Source organism: Taudactylus pleione, unplaced genomic scaffold (genome assembly GCF_031769625.1).
Source record: "Taudactylus pleione unplaced genomic scaffold, aTauple2 ptg000032l, whole genome shotgun sequence".
In the NCBI taxonomy this organism is placed as follows: domain Eukaryota; kingdom Metazoa; phylum Chordata; class Amphibia; order Anura; family Myobatrachidae; genus Taudactylus; species Taudactylus pleione.
Window position 1 is genome coordinate 31,395,317 of NW_028284434.1, and position 24,228 is coordinate 31,419,544.

Here is a 24,228-nt window from a genome sequence, read left to right on the forward strand (position 1 = left end):
TGGAGGCTAAAGAAAGTGGGGACGTCCCAGAGCTCCCATAAAGCACTGAGAACCCCGCAAAACAAACAGGCCATACTGCACTGCAGAGGTCGCAAACATGTAAAATTTTGAAAAATAATAAAGGTATGCCGGCCAGACAAATTAGCCGCTCGGCAAAGAAACTCATTGGAAACCCTGCGAGCAGCCGCCCACGAGGAACCGACTGAGCGAGAGGAATGCTCTGTAATAAAAAGGGGAGGCTCCCTAGATGATGCAATATCCGCCTGTCTGAAGGTCAGACAACTCCAGCAGGCCAGCGACTATTTGGAGGCTGGCTAGCCAGGCCGAACAGCATCATACAAAACAAATACAGTGTCTGTTTTACTTTTGGCTGCAGTCCTCTCCACAGAAATACGAAGAGCCCTAGCAACATTTAAGTATCTAGAACGAAAGTGAATCTTGTGGAAGAACCGGTACCATAATCAGTTGTTGATGTGGAAAGCCGAAACCACCTTTGGAAGAAAGACCATTGATGCATGGAGTTCCACTCTATCCTCATAAAATACCAAGTCTGGAGGACGACAGGATAGAGCTCCTAGCTCCAACACCCTCCTGGCTGAGGCCAGTGCAAGAAGAGGTGTTACCTTCCATGAAAGGTATTTTAACTCCACCGACTCCAAAGGTTCGAACAGAGGAGATTGTAAGAAGGAAAGTACGAGATCCAAATCCCATGGAGCCATAGGAGGAAAAAAGGGTGGTTGAAACCGAATCACACCTTATAGAAAAGTCTGTACCTTCGGTAACATGGCCAGCTTCTTCTGGAAGAAGACCGTCAGAGCTGAAATCTGAACATTCAGAAAACCCAACCGCAGACTGGCTGAGAAACTTGCTTGCATAAAAAGCAGAAATCTGGCTACTTTGAATTCTGTAGGAGGAGCCCCTCTATGTTCACACCATGAAACATAAATCCTACAAAAAATGTGGTAATGTTTAGAAGTAACTTCCTTCCAAGCTCTAAGCATAGTAGGGATCACCCTGGATGGGATCCCATTGCGTCTTAAGATGGCCCTTTCAACAGCCACGCCATCAAACATAGCCGCTTCAAGTCTGGATAGACTAAAGGACCCTGTAGTAAGATAACTTCTCTCAGAGACAGTGGCCACGGATCATTGAACAGCAGAAGATTAAGATTGGAATACCAAGCTCCGCAAGGGCAATCCGCAGCTACCAATAGAACCTTGGCCATTTCCCTTTTGATGCGTTGTAGAGTCTGAGGGAGAAGAGGAAATGGAGGGAACAGGTAAACAAAATTGGAACTGCCACAACGTTGACAGTGCGTACACTGCCACAGCCTCCCGGTCTCTCCTCCGAGAACAGTAAAGAGGCAGTTGATGATTTTGTCTTGATGCCATGAGGTCGACCTGTGGAAGACCCCACCATTGGACCAGCTGTTGAAAAACCTGCGGATGTAGTGCCTATTCCCCTGGATGCATCCTGCCGGCTGATATAGTCTGCCTACCAATTTTCTACTCCTGGAATGAAGATTGCTGAGATTGCCACTGCAAACTTTTCCGCCCAAGTTAGAATCCAGTTTACTTCTTTCATAGCTGCCCGACTTCTGGTGCCGCCATGTCTGTTCATGTACGTCATTTTCGTGGCGATGTCCAACTGGACCCTGACTGCTCGGCCCCGCAACAGGTGATCTGCTGTCTGAATAGCGTAGAACATTGCCCACAATTCCAATATGTTTATCAGCAGACTCGCTTCCTGTGATGTCCAGCGGCTTTGGAAGTGATGCTTAATTACAGCCCCCCCATCCTCTCAGACTCACGTCTGTGGTGAGAAGAGTCCAATCCCACACTCCGAATCTCTTTTCTCCAGTAGGTGTACTGAGATCAACCACCAGAGAAGAGATATCCGAGTTCTGAAACTTAACCTTATCCGTTGGTGAAGGAAAAGATGGGATTCTGTCCACTGAGAGAGGAGGTGAAGCTGAAAAGTCCTGGAGTGAAATCGTCCGTAAGGAAAGGCCTCGAATGCCACAACCATGTTCCTCAGGAGGCAAATGCAAATATGCACCGATACCAGACGATGACGAAAGACTGGTCTCACCATCTCCTGAATGGAAGTTGCTTTTTCCTGAGGGAGGAACACTCGCTAACATAAGGTGTCCCTGATCATATCCAGAAATTGTAGTGTTTGCATCGGTTGCAGGTGAGACTTGGGAAAAATTCAGGCTCCACCCCTGACGAATGAGACGGCTGTGAGTTACTGAGCAGTAATTGGCCCCTGGAATGGGCTTTCAGCAGGAGATCGTCCAGGTTAAGGATAATAGTGATCCTTTCCGAAGGATACTCCATATCACAGCCATGACCTTTGTGAATACCCTGGGGACTGACAAGCTGCAGGGTAAGGCCTGAAACTGGAAATGTGAGTTCCAAACTACGAATCTCAGAAACGCCTGGTGAGGCGGCCAGATATGGATGTGAAGGCAGGTGACCTTAATATCTAGAGATATCATGAATTCGCCGTCCTCTAGGCCCGCGATCACCGACTGAAGGAACTCAATCCTGAACTTGAAAATCCTTTGGTAGAGATTGAGATCCGTCAAGTTCAGAGTAGGTCTGACCGAGCCGTCTGGCTTCGGAACCACGAAGAGTCTGGAGTAAAAGCCTTGTCCGGTCTGATGTCTGGAAACGTGAACCACCATTCTCGTGGAATGAAATTAGTCCATAGTTTGCTGTAAAACGATACTCCGGTTGTTGGAAATTGGCAAACCGGTTGGTAAACTACCGGGGTGGAGGAGAAAACTGAGAGTGAAGCTTGTATTCCCAAGAGATGAGATCCCGGATCCAAACGTCCGTACAAGATTCCTTCCATACTACACTGAAGTCCTGAAGACGTGCTCCCCCTCTGGGGTCCCCCAGGTGAGAGGAAAGCCAGTCATGCACTGAGCTTGGCAGTGGACATAACCTCATGTTGAGTAGATGTCGTTGCGGCTCTGTCCCGACCTCTGGAACCACGGGAAGTTGATGATCCTCCTCTGAAACTACCACGTGAACTACCCAGAGTATGAAAAGACCGAACAAGGGTCCCGAGCAAGATCTTCTAGGGGGAGGAGCCGCAGACGGAAGATAACAGGATTTACCCCCAGTAGCTTGAGAAATCCATTATCTAGATCCACTGTAACTAATATACTTACCGCAAATTAAAGTGCCTTCACGGCATTCTTCGATTCTGCATCCGCTTTCAGCAGATTACAATCACAAGGCGCAGTATAACACCTGCAGCTGTATAAATGGACTGAGAGTATTGTTCAATCCCCTGTCTGATGTCTTTCCAAGGAAACCAGGAAACGGTAATGTCGACCTCTTAGACAGCCGTGAACTGATGGATTTATTATAGTGGGAGTTCTTACAAGATTTTCTGCTATTTGCAGGAAAAATAGAAAAAGATAATGACTGTTGGGACATCTGAAATTTTTTATCGGGATGTTCCCAAGCTGACATCAGAAAATAATCCAGCTCTACTGAACTGGAAATGCAATAGCTTGTCTTTGTTTCTTTTGAAGAAAGACTGTGGAGCTGGACTAGTGTCCTACTCCTGTATCTGCAATATCTGGCGGATTGCTGAAATAAAAGCCTCTATCCCATCTGACACTGTTTAGTGGTACGGGAAAGAGCCCTGATTTTGAGATCTCCTTGCTTAAGCCACAGCGCTCTATGCGTCGAAATCACCTCCTGGAGGCGATATAGCAAATGTCATTGGCCGATTCTCCAAGGTAAGACGCGTTTTATGCTCTGCTAACGGAAAAGCTCTTAATGGCAGCTTATATCTTATCCCGTCAGCCAATAGTCTTGAGCAAAGCACATTTGTTAGTGTAACCTGTGCCGTCCAAGACGGCGAATCTGACATCCCTGAAGATTATTGTTCAGTATGCAATTTTTTTACAGGGAGAACACACAAACTCCACAGAGCCAGGGTCGCAGCGGGAACAGAACCCATGATCCCAGCGTTGCGATCTCAGTCCACGCGGTCCCCCGGAGCAAGGGGGAGGACCTCAGGGATGGAAAGCGGCGGGCGTGTAACACCAACCACCACACCATATGTGTTATACAATAGGGAGTTAGATGACTGCACCTGTGTAAACCAATCACACTTATTTGCAGGTAACTAACCGAAGAGACTCCTTAGAGCCTCCTGATACATGCAGACCTCACTCAAACAACAGAAAAGTGTAGTGAAAAAGGTCAAAATAAGAAACTGGGATACAGAGAGGCAGGAGAGAGCCACACTTTGTTCAAATAGCGCTCCTAGCAGTGCCAGAAAACGCTAGGTATAGAAGGAAGTAACCCACAGATACTTAAATGCTCTCCTGACCAGCCTAAACCCCACTACGTACTTACAGATCTAGGTTAGGCTACCAGTTTCATGCAGCAGCGTTTTTCTCCTACAGCAGACAGAGGACCTGATTCAGACCTGCTCGCTAGCAAGCGATCGCTCGTTGCCAGCGACGTTCGCTAATGTGCGCATGCATATACTTCGCAGTGCGCGTGCACAAACTAGTACGAGCAATCGGGATGCGCTCGCACGCCCTGCAAAGACAGCCCAGTGGAATGAGTAACAGGAGAGGCCGTTTGTGGGTGGTAACAGGGGCAGGGCCGTAGTAACGGGGGAGTGGAGTTGCGAACGCAGACGTGCCTGAGTGTTCCCACGCGGTTTCAGAGGCGTGCATAATTAACAGGCAGCGTCATAGTACACGTCACCTTGTTGAATTATACACTGAAGTGCTCGCAGTGCTTGTGGTAGGGTACACTCAACCGCAAGCGCTGCAGTCAGATCCGATGGAACCCGATGTACCGATGGTTGCATATATTTCCTGGAGATGACGTTCGCTAGTGGGCGGCTAAAGACAGGCTGGTGGGCATCTGGAAACACAAAGTGCTCGCCAATACATAGTAGGCGTGCTTATGCCTTTGCCGTGCGAGCGCCTGCCTTGACGTCACTTAGCTGAAATTCCATATGCTGGGAGCGAGCGGCCGCATCTAGCAAGCGGGTCTGAATCAGGCCCAGAGTCCCTCCGTGTAATGGCCGCCAGCATACATCCAGAGAAGCGTTGGGGCCGCTGGGAGGAAGGAGCAGGACTCCAGAGCTAAGCTCCGCCCCCCTGCTATGGCGCTCAATCTTAACTATAAGAGCTCTAATTACATATAGCGCTGTGTGCTCAACATGTTGAGCTTCATCACAGCTATACATATAGTAATGTCTGCCCCTCGGCTGCCCCTCGCTGTTGCTGAATACATCGCCTTCTAGAAGTTCACCTGGCTACCCCGTTACTCGGGGAGCCAGGGAATACTCACGGAGCTGCTATGCTGCTGACAGCGGTAATGACTGCTGGGGGTCCGCTATGCACGCTGCAAGCAGCGGCATGCGGAACCCCCTATGTGGAGATGGTGGTCTCTACAGTCGAGGACCCCAGGCGAAGTGCGTGCACTTGCGAGCGGGACCCCCCCGGCAGCTCCATCGACGCAGACAGGCAGTGCAGCTACTGCCTGTCTGTCCTCTTGAATTGAATCTTTAGCGCAGCAGCGCTTTCTAACTAATAACAAAACCCTGAGGAGGAGTGTAAAATACATCCAGCTCTCCTCAGGCACGAACTAAGACTGGGGCTTGTAGGGGGGTGTAGAGGGGGAGGAGCCAGTCACACTTCTTAAAATTTAAAGTGCCAGCTCCCACTTAGCACCATCTATACCCAATTGTCTTTAGCCTCCAGTGTCCTGTCGAAGTCAAATAATTGCATGTGACCGCAATTCAACTGTTATCGGACGATTTGGTCATCCGCTGTCCGATTTATGTTGGTACAATCCATGATGCACCATTGCGTGCGCACGCACCCAGTGTGCACACGTATCCACACATTCGCACAATACTGAATAGCTAATAATATACAACACTCTCACACTGATAAACACAATATTCATGCAGGGTTTAGTTAGTAATGAGAAACAGCTTCTGTATACATGTCTGAGAAAAGTAATGAAAAAAATATATACACCAGGATACTGTGAGCGTTTTACATATAAATTGAAAAGCCCCGCATACAGACAAGTATGGCTATGGCAATTGAAATATATCCCAGACACTGATATGCACAATTTAATTTGTCTGAATGAGAAGCTAGAAACAATGGTCAGAGGTTTGCTTAAGAAGTACTGACAAGTGTATTCTAAATAGGCAGAGGAAAACCTTTGAATTAGCTATCAGACGAAATGGCAATGGCAGTCAGCTGGGGGTCTCCACCCTGCTTGAAAGTGAACCTCACTGCTTGTAACACCTTGCACTGTAGTTTTAAAATGTTAGAAAGGGATAATATATATATATTAAATCCATCATAAATACACTGAATTGCATAACACACACACATAGACTTACATGCATAACACACACACATTGACTTACATGCATACACACATTAAATAAAACATATAAATATTATCAAAGCACAAAACACATAAACGCGCCACACATATTAGCAAAACTATGCAATATTCTTACACTTACACATTGCACACTTACATAAAAAGGTTCCCTAGCATTAAGGTTAATATTCAAGGTTTATTCATTATTAATTATGTAATGAAGCGACTGTATTTAAGATCTCAGGTTTAGTACATGATAAGCAGACCGTGTTTGGTGCTATTCTAAACCACTGTTTATTTGCAGACTTCCGGTTCCATCAGCAAGGAGATCTCAGCAGGCATTCGCAAGATATGAATTATATGTAGTGTCTATTGATTAGTTAAAGCGGACACAAAGAAGCTGTTGGAGGCTGAACTATTACAATACAAACTGACCTATGAACTGCATCGTAACAGGAGAACCAGGAAGAAGAACCAATGGGATTATGCCAACTTGTTCTATTGTATTGCCTATCTCTGCAAGGGTTTATATGCAAGCTCCCTGAACCTGCTAGTCAGTCATCATATTCTTTCTGTTGACAGAGGTTTCACCTTTGATGCTGGAAATCTGGATCCAGAACGCCTTCGTAATGTATTGACTGTACCTTGTTTATGTATAATCTTTTGCGCTAATTGTATTTAGATCACAGCGTTTAACTATCTGCTTTTTGGTGAATAATATCTTTTTGTGCTTCGGAACCACAATCCAAGTCTGGAAAGCAATTATTTCTTGTGCGACCTATAACGCTATTTAGCGACATTTAGAGTGTATAGATATTTAGGAATCAATAGTCCCCTAGTGGATGAAGGGGAAACACACCTAGTTCTGCATTAAATATTATTTATGTTTTAAATTACAGGATCAAAGCCACAGAGAATTGGAAAATCTAGCATCTAGAGGGCTATTAAATTGTTTTTTTGGACATCGATAATTAATGGGCGCCCGATGTAGCAATTCAATTGTTTTGGGCACCTATTAATCATTGCGTTTGTCGCGCCCAACAGCACCGGGTTTAGCCATCAAAACTAATGGGCGAGTTGCAAAAAGTGCCGTTTAGGCACCCAAAAGCCTTAATTTTCGCACATTTCTGCTCGCCACTTCAGGAGGCTACGAGCAGAATTGTGGGTATCCGCAGCATTCATGTGCGATCGGGGCAACAATTGAATTACTCCGTGGTTCACCCAGTACTTAGAGTGCCAAAAAATATGAGATATGGTAAGAACTTACCCTTGTTATCTCTATTTCTACGAAGTCCATAGGGTTCCACAGGATACCTTGGGGTATAGGTGTGACGTCAGTCGCAGGGCACCAAAGAGTTAAGCTTTCAGCCTCCCAGGATGCACTAGGTCCCCCTCCTATACCCCGCCCCCGGGCCAAGGCACCTCAGTTAGTTACCAAGCCATAGGCCGGAGGAGGAGAAGGAAGAGAGAGAACAAAGATCTGGACACATACAAGAATCACATTCTCACCAGAGGGAGACGGAAAACCGGTGACCAGAGCAAAGCCCATCTGCAGCACAGGTGCGACAGGGCGGGAGTCCTGTGGAACCCTATGGACTTCGTAGAAATAGAGATAACAAGGGTAAGTTCTTACCATATCTCATATTTTCTACTTCAGGGTCCATAGGGTATCCACAGGATACCTTGGGGATGTCCCAAAGCAGTATCCTTTAAGGGTGGGGACGCTCCTGTGCAGAAAGGAGAATCCGCCGCCCGAAGGAAGCATCCTGAGAGGCGAAGGTGTCAAACCTGTAATACCTCACGAAGGTATGGACAGAAGACCACGTAGCAGCCTTGCAGATCTGAACTGCCGAGGCACCACGTCGAGCTGCCCACGAAGGACCCACAGACCTAGTGGAATGAGCCTTCAGAGAAGGAGGGACCGGTAGGCCTTCATGAAGATAAGCTTCAGAAATAGCCATACGGATCCAGGCTGCCAAAGTTTGCTTTGAAGCAGGCCAACCCTTTTTACAGAAGCCATAGAGGACAACAAAGCGTCCGACTTCCTAAACAAAGAAGTGCGGTCAACATAAGTCCTTAAGGCCCGCACAACATCCAAAGAGGCCTCACCCACGGAAAGACCCGGTGAGTTAAAGGCCGGAACAACTATTTCCTCGTTAACATGAAACTGGGAAACAACTTTGGGAAGAAACTCGGGCCGAGTGCGGAGCACTGCCCTGTTCCCATGAAAAACCAAGAAAGGGGGTCTACAAGAAAGAGCCCCTAACTCAGAAACACGTCTGGCTGAAGCAACGGCCAGAAGGAAAACAGTCTTAGCTGTTAGCCATTTAATATCCACTGAGCCCAGTGGTTCAAACGGCGGTCCTTGGAGAGCCCTCAGGACCACAGCCAAATCCCAAGGCGCCACAGGTGGAACAAAGGGCGGCTGAATACGGAGAACACCTTGCATAAAGGTGCGCACATCCGGGATTGTAGCAATCCTACGGTGAAACCAGACAGATAGGGCCGAAACCTGTACCTTCAAAGAAGCAAGGCGAAGCCCATGATCTAGTCCCGCTTGCAGGAAGGCGAGAATCCGAGACAGACGAAACTCCCGCGGTGCATAACCTCTCGGTCGACACCACTGGAAGAACGTATGCCACACGCGATGGTATATCCTCGCGGAAGACGGTTTCCGAGCTCGTAACATGGTACGCACCACAGAGCTGGAAAACCCCCAGGACCTCAGCATGGCCGTCTCAACAGCCACGCCGCCAAAGACAGCCGAGTCAGGTCCGGGTGAAGACAAGGACCCTGAGACAGAAGGTCCGGTCGTAGCGGCAACCGCAGAGGACTGTCCACGGACAGACCCTGAAGGTCTGAGAACCAGTGCCGTCTGGGCCACGCGGGAGCTATCAACAGGAGCGTCCCTCCTTCCTGTTTGAATTTCCGGATTACCCATGGAAGAAGGGAGACCGGAGGGAACAGGTATGCGAACCTGAACGTCCACCGGACGGACAGAGCATCCACCAGAGACGCCCCTTCGTCTCTTGTGCGAGACCCGTACACCGGCAACTTGTTGTTGTGCCGGGACGCCATGAGGTCGATTTCTGGAAGACCCCACCTGTCCACCAGTAGTTGAAAAACGTCCGGGTGCAGGGACCATTCCCCTGGATGAACGTCCTGGCGACTTAGAAAGTCCGCCTCCCAATTTAGCACTCCCGGGATGAAGACCGCTGATATGGCCGGAAGATTGCGCTCCGCCCAAACCAGGATCCGAGAGATCTCTACGAGAGCCGCCCGACTGCGAGTTCCTCCTTGCCTGTTTATGTAGGTCACGGTGGTAGCATTGTCCGACTGGACCTGCACCGGGTGACCCTGGAGAAACCGCTGTGCCTGCAGGAGAGCATTGAAGACCGCACGGAGTTCCAAGATATTTATTGGAAGCTCCGCTTCTGTCGGTGTCCACCTGCCCTGGAACAAGTGTGGACCCGAAACTGCTCCCCAGCCCCGAAGACTGGCGTCCGTTGTCAACAGGACCCAATTTGGAACCCAGAACGGACGTCCCTTGTTGAGGTGGGTCGTCTTTAACCACCACGCAAGGGACAGGCGAACCTCCGGGGTGAGCACAATCGTCTGGAACTTCAGAGACTGAGGCAGCCCGTTCCACTTGGACAGGATCAGGTGCTGCAGAGGTCTGGAGTGAAACTGGGCGTATTCCACCATGTCGAACACCGACACCATGGAGCCCAGTAACCTCATCGCCGAGTGTAAGGACACCCGGCGGCTGTGCAGACAACTGCGCACCCTTGACTGTAAAGCAGAGATCTTGTCCTCCGTCACGAAGATCCTTTGCTGTCCCGAGTCCAATAAGGCTCCAAGATGCAGAATCCTCCGAGACGGGATTAGAGTGGACTTCTGCCAGTTGATTAGCCAGCCGTGCCGTTGCAGCAGTGCAATGGTCAGGTCCAAGTGGTGTAACAGGAGCTCTGGAGATCCTGCCACCAATAACAGGTCGTCCAAGTACGGCAACATGCGGACTCCTTGCAGCCGCAGAGAAGCCGCCATGACCGCCATAGCGTCCTGTATGTCCAATGACACCATGTAGTCCCCAGGTTCCAGCGCCAGAATGATGGACCGTAGGGTCTCCATCCGAAACTTCGGGACCCGCAAAGACTTGTTGAGTGCTTTGAGGTTGAGAATCGGACGATATGACCCATTGGGTTTCTGTACCAAAAATAGATTTGAATAGAAACCCTGGCCCCTCTGGGAGAATGGAACAGGCACTATAACTCCAGCCTGGAGCATAGTGTGCAATACCTTCCGCAGCTCCGTAGCCTTGTTCCGGTCTGATGGTAGACCCGTGGTGAAGAATCGAGCCGGGGGTCTGTGCCGGAAGGAGAGGGCGTACCCGTGAGAGACCACCTCCAGAACCCAAGTGTCTGTCGTAGTGAACGACCAACACCGGGAGAACTGCAGCAGGCGGCCTCCCACCCTGGGATCCCCCAAGGGGAGACCCGGACCGTCAGGCCGCAGGCTTGTCATCTGGCTTGGGGGCCGGACGTCTGGTACTCCATGCCTGTTTCCGGGGCTTGACCGATTTCTTAGGGCCAGCCTGTCGAGGAAACGACTGTGGTTTGGGCCTGCCCTGGGCCCTAGATGACCGAAAGGACGATGGTCCAGAACCAGAAGGAGCAGCGGCCGACGGGAGACAAGCAGATTTGGCTGCCGCCAGCGTGGCCACAATCTTATCCAGATCCGGACCGAAGAGAACTTCTCCGGTAAACGGCAACGCTTCCAGACCTTTCTTGGATCTGCGTCCGCCTTCCAGGATCGCAGCCACAAGGTGCGACGAGCAGCTACCGCTGCTGAAGAAATTCTAGACACCAGAGTACTAATGTCTAGAGCCGCCTCGTTGATGTAGGTGGCCGAATCACGGAGATTGCCAATCAACTCCGCCTGTTCGGCCGGACAGTCGGATTCAAAAGAAGCCTCTAATGAATCCGCCCAGCGCTCCATCGCTCTGGCAACCCAGCAAATGGCCATAGCCGGCCGTGCTGCCCCCCCTGCAAGGGAATAAGCGGACTTCAGGCAGATTTCTACCTTGCGGTCCGTAGCATCCTTAAGGGAGGACATGGATGGCATCGGCAATGTGGCACTACGGACAAGACGGGTCACGTGAGAATCCACCTGTGGAGGGGATTCACACTTAGCAAAATAATTATCCGCGAACGGATAAGCCACCGCCAGGCGTCTCTGCGGCTGGTATCTTTTGCCAGGTTGTTTCCACGCCTCCTCTAAATGGTCCACCAACTGACCCGAAAGAGGAAAGACTGTGGCATCGCCCTTCACATCTTTGAAAAAGGCATACTTAGATTTAGCCGCTGGGGGAACTTCGTCCTCAATCATCAAGGCTGTGCGGACCGCCCGAATAAGTCCAGGAATATATACTTTGGACTTAGCATCAGCGTCCTTAGTATGGAAAGGTTCCTGATCGTAAGGATCCAGAATCTCCCCATCATCAGACGTCCCTTCGTCATCCTCATAAGGAGCGGACAGAGACGCCACCGGCCTTTTATGAGGCCGCATCACAGACTCCCCTTGCAACACATCCGACAAGTGCTGTACAGAACTCGTCAGGGAGTTAACCCACGCTGGCTCCTGAGAACCCGGGAGCGGGGAAATAGGGAGACTGTGGGGTACCACCAATTGTCGTGGGAACCCCTGCATGGGTGACGACACCACAGACTGCTGGGACAAACCCATCGGAGTAAACGCGGGCTGCGGAGCTAACTGGCCCACTAAAGCTGTTAACGCCTGAGCGAAACAAGCCCAGGGCGGCTCCTGTACCGGTGCTGTAACCGTAATAGGCCGCGCCATGGACAAACACTGCCGGCAAAGGCCCTCCGCGCTACCCTCCCCCTCCGCTAACGGTACTTTGCACGTGGTACACTGTAGCCGGAGGGGAAAATCACTTTCAGACATTATGGCACCACGTATGTGACCTCTCTCACCAATTAAGTATTAAATAGGCGAGAGACCACCCTGCAGCACCGCACCGCAAGGGCTTTAGCAGAAAGAACAGGGACAGTAATAAAGCTGACAGTTTAGAGAAGAAAAGTTACAGGCAGCGCTAGCACAGTCACATACAATGCAGAGAAATAACAATTCCTGCACTAACAGCGCTGATCACTCAACTACACAGACACAGGGCCTGGTAGGACACAGCGCTGCATACACAGACCTGAGCCACAGCGGAGGAGAGGTATGCGGGGGGACCCAGACCACGATGCTTCCTTCCAGACTTCCAGCAGCGTTCACCATGCGTTGCAGAGAAGATGGCCGCCGAGGAGCAGAGAGAAGCTGGCCTGGGGGAGGAGCGCTGACACAGGACCAGTCAGCACAGTGCAGAGAGGGCTGTGTGCAGCGGGGGAGGCGCCGGCTGTGAGACAGGGAAGGCGCGCTCCCCTGGCATGCATTTAACCCCTGGGACGCCGCAGCGCTACCGCTCTGCTGCGGTCCGCTGTCCCAGGGGGTAGTGGAAGCGCAGGTTGGTCGCCTGGCTCCACGCTGCAGCCAGTCCCCAGGGAGCCCCCTGCCTGGGGACTTAGGACCATGTGATCAGCGGGGACCCACCGCGGGACCCCGCTGCTTACCTCTGTCCCCCTTGAATCCGGCCATGGTCCGGAGCATCTGGGGTCACCGCTAGCTGTGACCCCAGACGCCCACCAGCATCCCCGGATCAGTACCGGCGTTCTGGTACCGGCGGGGTGTAGGGAAGACAGCATGGACGTCAGGACTGACTGTCCATGCTGTTCATCCAGATGTGCAGCCACAGCTGCATGAAGAAAAAGCTTCAGGGGCTCTTCTAGCCCCCACTCCAACAGGTGCACCCGACTCCGGCCGGGCACCAAACTAAACTGAGGTGCCTTGGCCCGGGGGCGGGGTATAGGAGGGGGACCTAGTGCATCCTGGGAGGCTGAAAGCTTAACTCTTTGGTGCCCTGCGACTGACGTCACACCTATACCCCAAGGTATCCTGTGGATACCCTATGGACCCTGAAGTAGAAAAAAACAATTAATGCCCCTCTTAGGGGGTTGCTATGGGTTAACATCTCCACTTCTAAAAATCCACACTTTAGTAAATATACACCTTAGCATTTTATCAGCAACCAAGACTGGCCTTCTGCAATTAGTATATTTGTATCTAGGATAAAATTGGATTGTTGTGACAAACACCCTATTCACATGAGTCATCCGCCCTTCCTGCATTGCAAGTCCTACCCATGTTGGTACTATTCCCAGTAGTCCCCAGTTCACACAGCAATTCCTTTTCCCATCCAAATATGTGTTGTGGGTGGATTCCTCTGCAAATTCGGCATGTTCTGCATTTAGAACCTTTATTTTTATTTTATTTTCTATCAAACTAATGTAGAAATAGAATAAGATATGATACCAAATGCCACTAAGAATAGCTAATGAACATGTGTTAAATCCTGCACTGCCAATTACGGCATCTAATTAAAATATTAAAAGACAACAATTATATATACATATTATATACTTATATATAGTCGTTAGCAACAAGATATGAAGATATGGGGATATATGTACTAAACCTTGGAGAGATAAAGTGGACAGATATCAAGGACCAACAAATCAGCTCCCGTCACAGGCTGTTTTTGAAAAATCCAAGTTAGGAGCTGATTGCTTGGTACTTTATCTCCATCCTCTTTATCTCCCTCTAAGGCCTAGTACATCTACCCCATAGTGAGATATGTTGGACTTATAGTTATTTTGTTATTATTATGCTCGCTTTTATTTCTAGTTGCTCTGGAACTTGTTTCCTGCCTTTGTATAAATATACAATTCAGTTAGAAAGCTACATAATGATACTTGATATTATCTAATGAGTATTTCTAAAGATGTGTTATATATGACCGTCATTATCTACCTGTTTTATAATTTTCAATAAAGAAATTATAAAAAGACAACAAGAGGAAACGTGTATGCTTTAATAGTGTTTAGGATGCAACATAATGTTTTAGAGGAGATCGGTATGAAATCCCGACCCCGAAAGACCGGCAAGAGAAGATCCCGACAGATGAGTTTTTTAAGTATTACTAACCCTATTCCCCCTCCTAACACTAACCCTCCCTTAGGGGTGCCTAACCCTAACCTCCCCCCGTGCCTGACCCTAACCCACCCTGTAAGTACCTAAACCTAACCCCTCCTTCCGCACAGCCTAAACCTAAGTCTCCCGGGGAGTGCCTAACCCTAACCTCCACCCGGGGGTGCCTAACCCTAACCCCCCATTCCCTTAGCCCTAACCCTCCCGGGGGGGGTGCCTAAACCTAAGTCCCCCCCAGGAGCCCTTAACCTAACCCTCCCCCCCGCGGCTGTCCGCACCCGGCGCCCGGCTTACCTTCGATCGGTAGTCCGGGCGTCGGGCTTCCGGCGTAGGTCAAATTACAGGCGTCTGGTTTCCAACGCCTGTCATTAGTCCCGTCGGGATTGCACAGTCGGGAAGTCGGCGGTCGGCATTTCGACCGTCAGCTTTCTAACTGCATCCCTTTGAGAGGATGTGGGAACGGGGGAAGATTTTGGGGTCTATTTATGAAATAATATTTGCGAGATATCCCCTGAAAACACCATTTTCGGGGGGGTACTTGCAAATATTGAGTATCACCCCAATGTACCATGGTGGGACCAAAGCAGATATCTCCATATCTGCCGCAGTTCCACCATTTCCAACAGCAGCCGCTGCCCCCATAGTTGTCTATGGGGACGGGAAAGCTGTCAGATTTACCCAGCTCCGAAATATGAAGCATTCTGGAGCTTGGCCCCGGCAGCCTATGGGCTACACTCCACAGAATTTTTCAGGAGAGGAATCCAGCGTTGACGCAGAGATGGGCTCCCCTGTCCTGGTGACTCAGTAATAATACATTTAGGTGAATAAGGATTCCTTATTGCTGCAAATTGCAACAATAAGGAAACCTTACTACAGGGGGCTGGACGCAACTATTAGTAAATATACGCCTTACTGCCTGTGACCCAGATTTTACATGTAAAGGCTAATTCAGCACTGTGAATGCTAATCAGCAGGCCGTCACTATTCAGCAAGCTGGGAATAGGCTTCGCTTATAAGCAATTTCATTATATAGCCGTTAACCACATGACTTGCATCCAAGCAAAGCTACAAATGCCTTTACACAACAGTCTCAGAAGTGTGTGCTAGTATTTATTAGGTGCACTACCTTTCATGACCTGTGCATGGCAGTATGCATATTACTAATTACAATCAGAAGTCACTACTTGTGAATAGCACCTGTAAATAAACCTAACATAGGAGGGAATTCAATTGATCGCGATGTTGAATAGCCCCGGGAAGCCGTTCCCGGAGCTATTCAATTGACTGCGATGTTAAGTAAACCAAAGAGGAATTCAGCTCGCACCTTCCTCAGAACAGAAATCTGACTAAAGTGTGGGTGCGGAGCTGTTTGACGGCATCCCAGCCGGCACTTAAATCAGAAAAGCGCGCTAACCAGCATTCCCCGGCTTAAGTGCTTCAGTGCACTGTTAAGTCCATCTAGAAGCACTTAAGTGGGTGAACTGAATAGCTCTGGGACCTCCTTTCCAAGGTTATTCAACATTGCAATCAATTGAATCACCCCCATAGTGAGGGCCAGCAAATAATTAAATGCAATGATTTCTTTTAAACTTCTAATTGCACAGACATGTAATAATAACAAATAAGAAGCTAATTTGCATGCCATAGGGAAGCTAATCCCGGGAGGATTCCAATCCCGGGATTGGTGCCTCCAATCCCGAGATTTTCGGGAATAAGATGCACGGCTTGTTTTCAGACCGGGGGCAGCACTGAGGACTAGTTACGTCACTCAGACGCTGCCCCCAGGCCTTCTACAGCTGAGTGGCTTCGTGTGACATGATAGAGATCTCAATGTGCAGCCACTCATCAGCCCACCCCCTTGGTAACCTGGACTAGAGGTCTCTGTGGAACAGGTGAGAGCTACTCAGCTGCAGTGTCCCATCCCTTTACAGTTGTCCATAACACGGCAGTAAATAGCAAAAGTCTGAAGTCTAATGCTGGGTACACACTGGCCGATATATTGGCCGATCAATTGATCGGCCAATATATTGTGCCCCCGTCGGCCAGTGTGTACAGACGATATGTCTGTGAACAACATTGTTCACAGACATATCGCATTGGCTCTGCTGCACAGCCGATGAACAGATATGTCTGCAGACATATCTGTCCATCAGCAAGTGTGTACGGGCAATCAGCCGATCGCCCGTACAAATGGGCGTCGAGAGGGGAGGGGGGGGAGCCGCGAGCAGGTACTAATTACCTGAGTCCGTCACCTCTCCCCCTCCCTCTTAAGTCACAGCAGCCGAGCACATGCTGCTGTGTGCTGGGCTGCACTGGGAGACTGTCCGAGGCAGCTAAAGCAGCAGCTGACCGCGCCCCCCTTTGGCTGTGCGCCGGGCTGAGGGGCACACAGCGCCCCCCCCCTCCCCAGCGAGTAGCAACGCAAATGTTTTTTTCCCCCAATGGGGCATGTCCACGAGTGGCGCAATTAGACTATACCCCCTACCCGCCCCCAGGCTGGCCTGACCCGCTGCAGCATGCAGATGATGGCCATTCAGTGTGTATGAACGACCATCATCTGCCGATATATCTGCAGATTACTCGATAAGTTCCAATGGGATGTAGGTGAAATCCCGGCTGTCGGGATGTCGGCATTTAGAATGCCAGGCGCTGGAATCCCGACACCAGCCAGAATCCCGGCGCCAGCATCCCGATCGCTCCCATAGCGAGATAAGTATTTGGGGTTAGGGGAGGGTTAGGCACTAGAGGAAGGGGGAGGGATAGGCTGCAGGGGGAGTTAGGAGTAGACTAAAGGGGGGAGGGTTGGGTTTAGGCTGCGGGGAGGGATGATTAGGTTTAGGCGTAGGGTTTGGATACTTACCGAAAGATATTGGTATCCTAACCCAGTCAGGATGTCAGTGTTGGGATTCTAAGCACCGACGTTCCGTACCCAACCTGTTCCATTAATAGGAGAAAAGCCTGCGATCGGAAAAAAACAGTTGGGCGGTGTGCTGCATGCGCACGAAGATGTGTGTATAGTCACATTCTGCTAGCTAAATATCAGCATGACCACATGTGAAGCTGGGTGCAACTCAGATTCAGGACCATTATGTTAAACTATATACTCCGCTTTCTCATATCATTTCATACCTAAACAGTACAATCATAGAGATCATGGCGCCACTGACCTTTTCCAATTTTTCAAAGTGTTCTCTCAAGAACTTCATGGGACGGTCGGGTTTTGCAATGCACAAATTCACAATGCATTCTTTCAGGATTTGCTGGATATTGAACTTTTGTACATAGATTTCACAGCCTTTTAAACTTTCATCCTCTATATTAGATGAAGACGAAGCAGCCATCTTGGGACCAGAGAGAGGAGCTGCTAAAAACCTAGAAAGAAAATGGCATCTGTGTTAATCTGGATAGTTGACAAGTGACAATGGACAGCCCAAACTGGGTATGCAGTTAGTACAATATGTCAACGTTCACTGTCGACATTTGCAATGTCGACATCGGAATTTCGACAGCTATGATGAGGACATGGTTAAAATGAAGACATCCAACAGGTCGACATTTGGAAAATGTTGACATGGACAAAATGTCAACGTATGACATGTCGTGAAAATGTTGACATTAGTATTACGGTTAGGCTTCGGGATACCTAACAATTTGGATTGTCAAGATTATTACCATGTCGACATTTCATCAGTGTTGACACGCTGCATGTTGACATGCAAATTTTGATATGTTGTCTGTAAACACTATTACCATGTCAACATTTTCGGGCCGAAATTATTAATGACAACTTGGTCACCATAATATACTGAACTCCCCAATCTGTTCTTATTTTTCTAAGTGCCATATATTATCAAAATAGTGCACACATGTCTATGTATTTAGAGTGCCATATATGCAACACATTCAATTAAACACCTGTACTGATGGAGTCCTAAAACAATGGCAGACAGAAACTTGGGAATCCCGATAAAACAATTTGGAATAACAAACTTTTGTTGGCCATACATCTACGGACCGATTCCCTGTTCTGCTGATACCGATTCGCTGATTGGAGATCAAAAACAGAGCATTGATGATCGGTGATCTGTGATCTGACATGTTAAAACTCTCCAATTCTGACCAGAGTCAGGGAATCGTCAGAATTGGGGACTGGACATTGTCCAACATGTTGGATTTCTCCAATACCCCAACTCCGGCAGTGGCAGAACGGGGAATTGCCCCTATACAAGCTGTATGCAATCGATACAGTTGTCCTGCACTAGTTTCATATTAGTCTAACTCAGTGGTCGGGAAACAGGGGTAAATTATCCCACATGGGGTAAAAATGAAATTCCTGGGGGTAATGGACGGACAGCTGGGCATGCATATGAATCATTCTATAATATAATGATTCATATGCATGCCCGGCTGTGCCGCAGGGAGGCTCTAAGCCGGACGCCCGCTGAGATGTTATTACCAGCGGGCGCCCGGCTCCTTCCCTGCAGCGCCGCGCTAGCCAGAGGCTGGAGTTCTCTTCTGAACTCCAGCTTCCGCCTCTCTCCATGCGTGCTATGGGAGAGACGTCATGACATCTCTCCCTGTAGTTCCGAGGAGCAGCCGGGTGGACAGGACAGCGGTGGATGCAGGAGCGGGAATTAAGGTAAGTGTTTTTTTGTACAAGCAGCACTACATGGGCATAATATGGGGGCACTACTACAGGGGCATTATATGGGGGCACTACTACAGGGGCACTATATGGGGGCACTACTACAGGGGCATTATATGGGGGCACTACTACAGGGGCACTACTACAGGGGCATTATATGGGGCACTACTAAAGGAGTACTATATGGGGGCACTACTACAGGGGCATTATATGGGGTACTACTACAGGGGCACTATATGGGGGCACTATTACAGGGGCATTATAAGGGGCACTATATGGGGGCACTACTACAGGGACATTATATGGGGCACTACTACAGGGGCACTATATGGGGGCACTACTACAGGGGCATTATATGGGGGCACTACTACAGGGGCATTATATGGGGGCACTACTACAGGGGCATAACATGGGGGCACTACTATATGATTTCCTTCCTTTCAAATCAAGGGAGTAACGTTGGCGTATCTAAATATATTTGGGGTAAAAGTAACTAATAGGCTTCTGCATAATAGATCCTAATGATGCATTAGCACACGTATGTGTGTTAGTTATGTAATATGTGACAATTGCAGAGCCATGCTAGAGCACTTCGGCAGGGCTCTGGGTAGATTCCTTTACTCCCTCCCCTCCAGCACATGTGATGTCATGATGAGCGATCTAAGCATATGCCCAGCACCTCTCTCGGCAGCAAGGTGCGTCTTCAGTCACTCCACAAACTGGGTACAGATGCAAGACAGGCAGCAACCATGCCAGCCCCTCAGCTCTGCACCCTGGGTGGCCGCACCTGCCACACAGCCCTGGACTAAAACTTGTCAAATTATATTGTACCAGACCTACATTGTCATTAGTGTTACTATTACCATTAATAAAATGCTAATGCAACACTAGTACGTACCTAGCCTCACATCATCACTACTCTGACATCTGAGCGACAGCCACAATGTCAGAGTCCTTTCATCAAATGGAGTTCCCATAGGATAAGCAAAGTCACATGATTCAACATATGATTGGCTAATAAACAGAGGCCCTGATTCAGGGCCGGACGCTCTGACAGAGCGCTCGCTCTGAATCAGGGCCGGCCCTCCTGATTTTTGAGCGGCCTCCTGGCTGCTCGCATAGCTGTGGGTGACCACCCACAGCTATAGCGAGCATCCAAAAAGATGGTCAAGACCATCGCGACCATCGGGCTTGCGACGAGACCCTTGTGGTAGGGTCTCGTCTGCCGCAAGCCCTGGAGTGCTTTTGGCTCTATCAGAGCCAAAAGCACTCCCACTGACATCACTTGTGATGTCAGTGGGGCCGGCCCCATGGGAACGCCTCCGTCTAGCCAGCCACGCCCCCAGCACGCCCACCAAAGGCAGCACGTCCCCTTTGTAGTGAGACCCATAGCGACGGCTTGCCCGTCGCTATCCGGGTCTCGCGCTTGCGCACGATGGAGCCGGGTCCGTCGTGAACATGCGCATTGGCCCAACATCGACCCGCTTGCGAGCGCTCGGCGCTCGCGACCGGGTCTGAATCAGGCCCAGAGTACACAAGGACACACAAACAAGAGATGATCATCAATACAACAAAGTACTAGACAAATAACACTTAAAATGACAATAGTTTCTCAGAAACAAACTAAATGAACCTGAAAAAACAATGACAATTTAAACTTTAACATTTAAGTGGATGATAATCCATAACCTGCCAATGACAGACACTTGTTGGACAAGTGACATATAGGAAGTGGATAGATCCCCTTCAGTATTTGTACCCTGACGTCATCAGTTACTGTCCAATGTCATTCCCTACTATCCACGTAGACATAGAGGGGGAATATAAACCTGTGGCGAGCGAAATGAGCCACCGTGCCCGAAGCGTGGAAAGTGAACAAATTTCTTCTTTTGGGGGCCTTTATGGGCATGGAACCGCACTGCCGCCCTCACTTCACGTCACTTCCCTGAACAAATACTGAAGGGGATCTATACCTTTCTGTGACATATATTGAAGAAGAGGCATCCACCCGATGCACCTGTTCACTCTGCATTACTGCAGCTACCAATAAAAAATAACTTATAGCAATAGGAAGTGCTATAACTATTATATTTACTTGTTATTATTACAAGGATTGGTTTGGGATTGTACATGTGTGAGGCAGATATTAATCGTCCTTTACCAATACTGCATTAGTAACACACCTGTCATGGATTCTGACAACGGAGGACTACTGTATGTGTGCATGTTTTCTTAAGAATAGCTAGTTTACTGAACAAACCCCTTTCACATTGCACTGAATGATGTTATTCAGCTGAATGTATGTTCTCGGACTCCGTAATACATGACACGTCCTTGTCCACACTATCCTAATTAGGAGTACCTGGGTACTAATAAGCTCTGCATTCTTCTACTGCTGCATTACTGCCTTGCATTTCCTATTTCCTCTTGTATGTACTATTACTTTGTTTGTGAATTTCTAGGTTATGGTGCCACTACTGTAATAATAATAACAACAGTAAGCAGCTACATCCTAATAACATACAAACAAGACAGGTGCACATCTGTGACATACAAATTAATACATGTATAAAGTTAGACACTATTTGCCAGCAGCTGGAGCTAATGTTTAGCAGCTGTAGTAGATGTGAAATGAATAGGCCAGTATTGTAGTATGTCCATAGTACATCAGATGGGATGTGTGTGCTGCCATAACAGGGAGGAGGAGGGGGATTGTTTACAGCACACTGCAGATGTTTCTGTTCCTGTGTGCAGTGTGTGTGTATATGGTGTGTGATGGAGGCTGGAGATGAGGGTCCTTACCGTTAGGGTTGCAAGGAGGAAGGAGGAGGAGGCGGCGGTACGGGAGGGAGGATGCTGCTGCCCGGTGGTGGTGGTGATGATGATGATGATGATGATGATCTGAGCTGGGGGCGCAGCGGGAGATGACAGCACCGGAGGAGGAGGAGGTGACAGGTCGCTGTGTCGGGGCCCGGGCTATTGGCAGCGCTGACTCTGCCGCTACTGACGTCACGGGACTCGTTCTCGCGCACCTCTTTCCTGCTGCTGCTGCTGCGTGCGGCTGTCGCTGTGCGACTCACTAGTTTGTCGCTGCCCACTACTACTACTGTTACAGAGTCAGACAGGATATTAACAAGTGACAAGCTGTGAATGTCACACCACCGGTTTTACTGGTGGTGGGACATTCACAGCTTGTCACATGTTAATGTCTTGTCTGACTCTTTAACATCACTATCGTCATTATCAGTATTACGCCTAGATGTGTGACAGTGTAAATCACTGGCTGACTATATACTGTATATCACTGCTGTCACTAGCGTTAAAGCCATGGCCCAATCTACAAATGAAGCCTAATGATAAATAACATGTGGTGACCCCATGCAGGGGTGTATCTACAGACCCTCCAGCATGACCCGTTCCATTAGGTACAAAACTCTCTGCTCCTGGACTTCCCTCTTAATTGATGATTGCAGCCACCTGTGCTGTAACATGTCTCATCAATTACCTAGTTCAACACAGGTGTCTGCAATCATAAATTAGGTGGGAAGTCCAGGAGCAGAGTGTTTTGTACCTAATGGAACGGGTCATGTTGGAGGGTAGGTATCTAGGTAGCTGAGCGCCCCTGGCAAGGTAATGGACTGGCACCCCCCTCCCCCCATAATTTCAGGAAGTGCTCCCAGTAGTAGTCCCCCCTATACATTGCCCCCAGTAGTAGTAGTCCCTATACAGTGCCCCCAGTAGTGGCCCCCCCTATACAGAGCCCCCAGTAGCGGCCACCCCCCCATAATGTGCCCCCAGTAGTGGCCCCCCCTATACAGTGCCCCCTAGTAGCCACACTCCCCCCCCGTGTTGTGCCAGAAAAAAAAACACACAGAAAAAAAAAAGAAACCTGATTCTCCGCTCCTGCCTACGTCCGCCGCTGTACACTCCTCCAGGCCCGTTCTCGCTCTGCACTATGGGATGGGAGAGACGACATGACGTCTCTCCCATCACCCGCTGCGGGGGGAGCCTGCTGTGGTCCCTCCTTAATACATCCGGGCGATACTTAGTATTTGAGGTAAACCCCCGAAAACGGGTGTTTTCGGGGATTTTACCTCAAATACATTTTGATAAATGGGCCCCTAAGAAACATTTGGCCTAGGGGTGCCATGAAAGAAAAAACTGCTGCTTCTATAGGACGCCATGATAAAAGAAAGGTTGGGAACCACTAGCGTACTGTATTGCTAACAGTTGAATTTTAAGGTTAGAGACTGGGAGGTGACCTAAAGTGATCGCAAAAAGGGGCCGTTTCATGGGCGTGTCTGGGAGTGTCACCGGTGTGTCTGGGAGTGTCACTGGCGTGTCTGGGAGTGTCTGGGAATGCTGCTGTGTTACCAATCGCTTCAGAGGCCATGTTTAGTTGAATCTTAGGAGAAAAGCTATTGTATTTGCATATTCCCACAACCCTTATTGTAAGAGCTGTTGTGAGTGAGACTGCATTACCAATCATCTCTGGATCAGGCCTTTTATTCATGCATACGCACAGCAAGGGCCAGAGGAGACAAATGGATCCCTCTTTGTAATCCGGTCCTCCTTACTATAGGAAGGAGTGGGACTCAGCAGGTTGATGCCACCTGAAGATGGCACCAATTCCAGCTTCCCACAGTCAATCTCAGTCAAAGCATGGTGAATAGTCATCCCCATACTAGTGTATAGGCATGCATGCAACGTATGCCATTTAAAGGACAAAGGAGATAGACGTGATTCCTCCTGTATTCCCAAAATGATGAAGTGGTCCAATTCTTTACTTTGCCCTAATCATGCACAAGCTAATGGCGTCCCCATGTGTAACGAGGCAATATACAATTACAAATAGGCCCCATAATCACTGTTGCCTCTCTGCATCGTTAGTGCGACCTTCTTGCTTCCTGCCACTGTTGCTTCACTTTGAATATATTGTTATTAAGCAACATGTGCTTGTATTCTTTCTTCTTCTATGTCACCATGTATCACACTGTTGTCTCACTTTTTACTATGTCATTGGCAACAGGCCTGCAAACTCCCCACCATTTCACAAGAATGTATTTGCAGTGCGTG

General features: G+C 49.0%; 1 protein-coding gene across 1 annotated transcript in view; it reads right to left on the reverse strand.

Annotated features, from left to right (window-relative positions):
- The window catches only part of PRKAR1B (protein kinase cAMP-dependent type I regulatory subunit beta), a 246,294-nt gene extending 224,062 nt beyond the window's left edge, over nt 1–22,232 (reverse strand). The window contains exons 1-2 of the mRNA XM_088451867.1: nt 21,955–22,232; nt 17,675–17,879 (exon numbers count right to left, since the gene is read on the reverse strand). Coding sequence (XP_088307993.1) covers nt 17,675–17,848 — 174 coding nt within the window. The 5' untranslated portion in view covers nt 17,849–17,879; nt 21,955–22,232. The remainder of the gene's footprint in view (nt 1–17,674; nt 17,880–21,954) is intronic.
- Nucleotides 22,233–24,228: the final 1,996 nt, after the last annotated feature.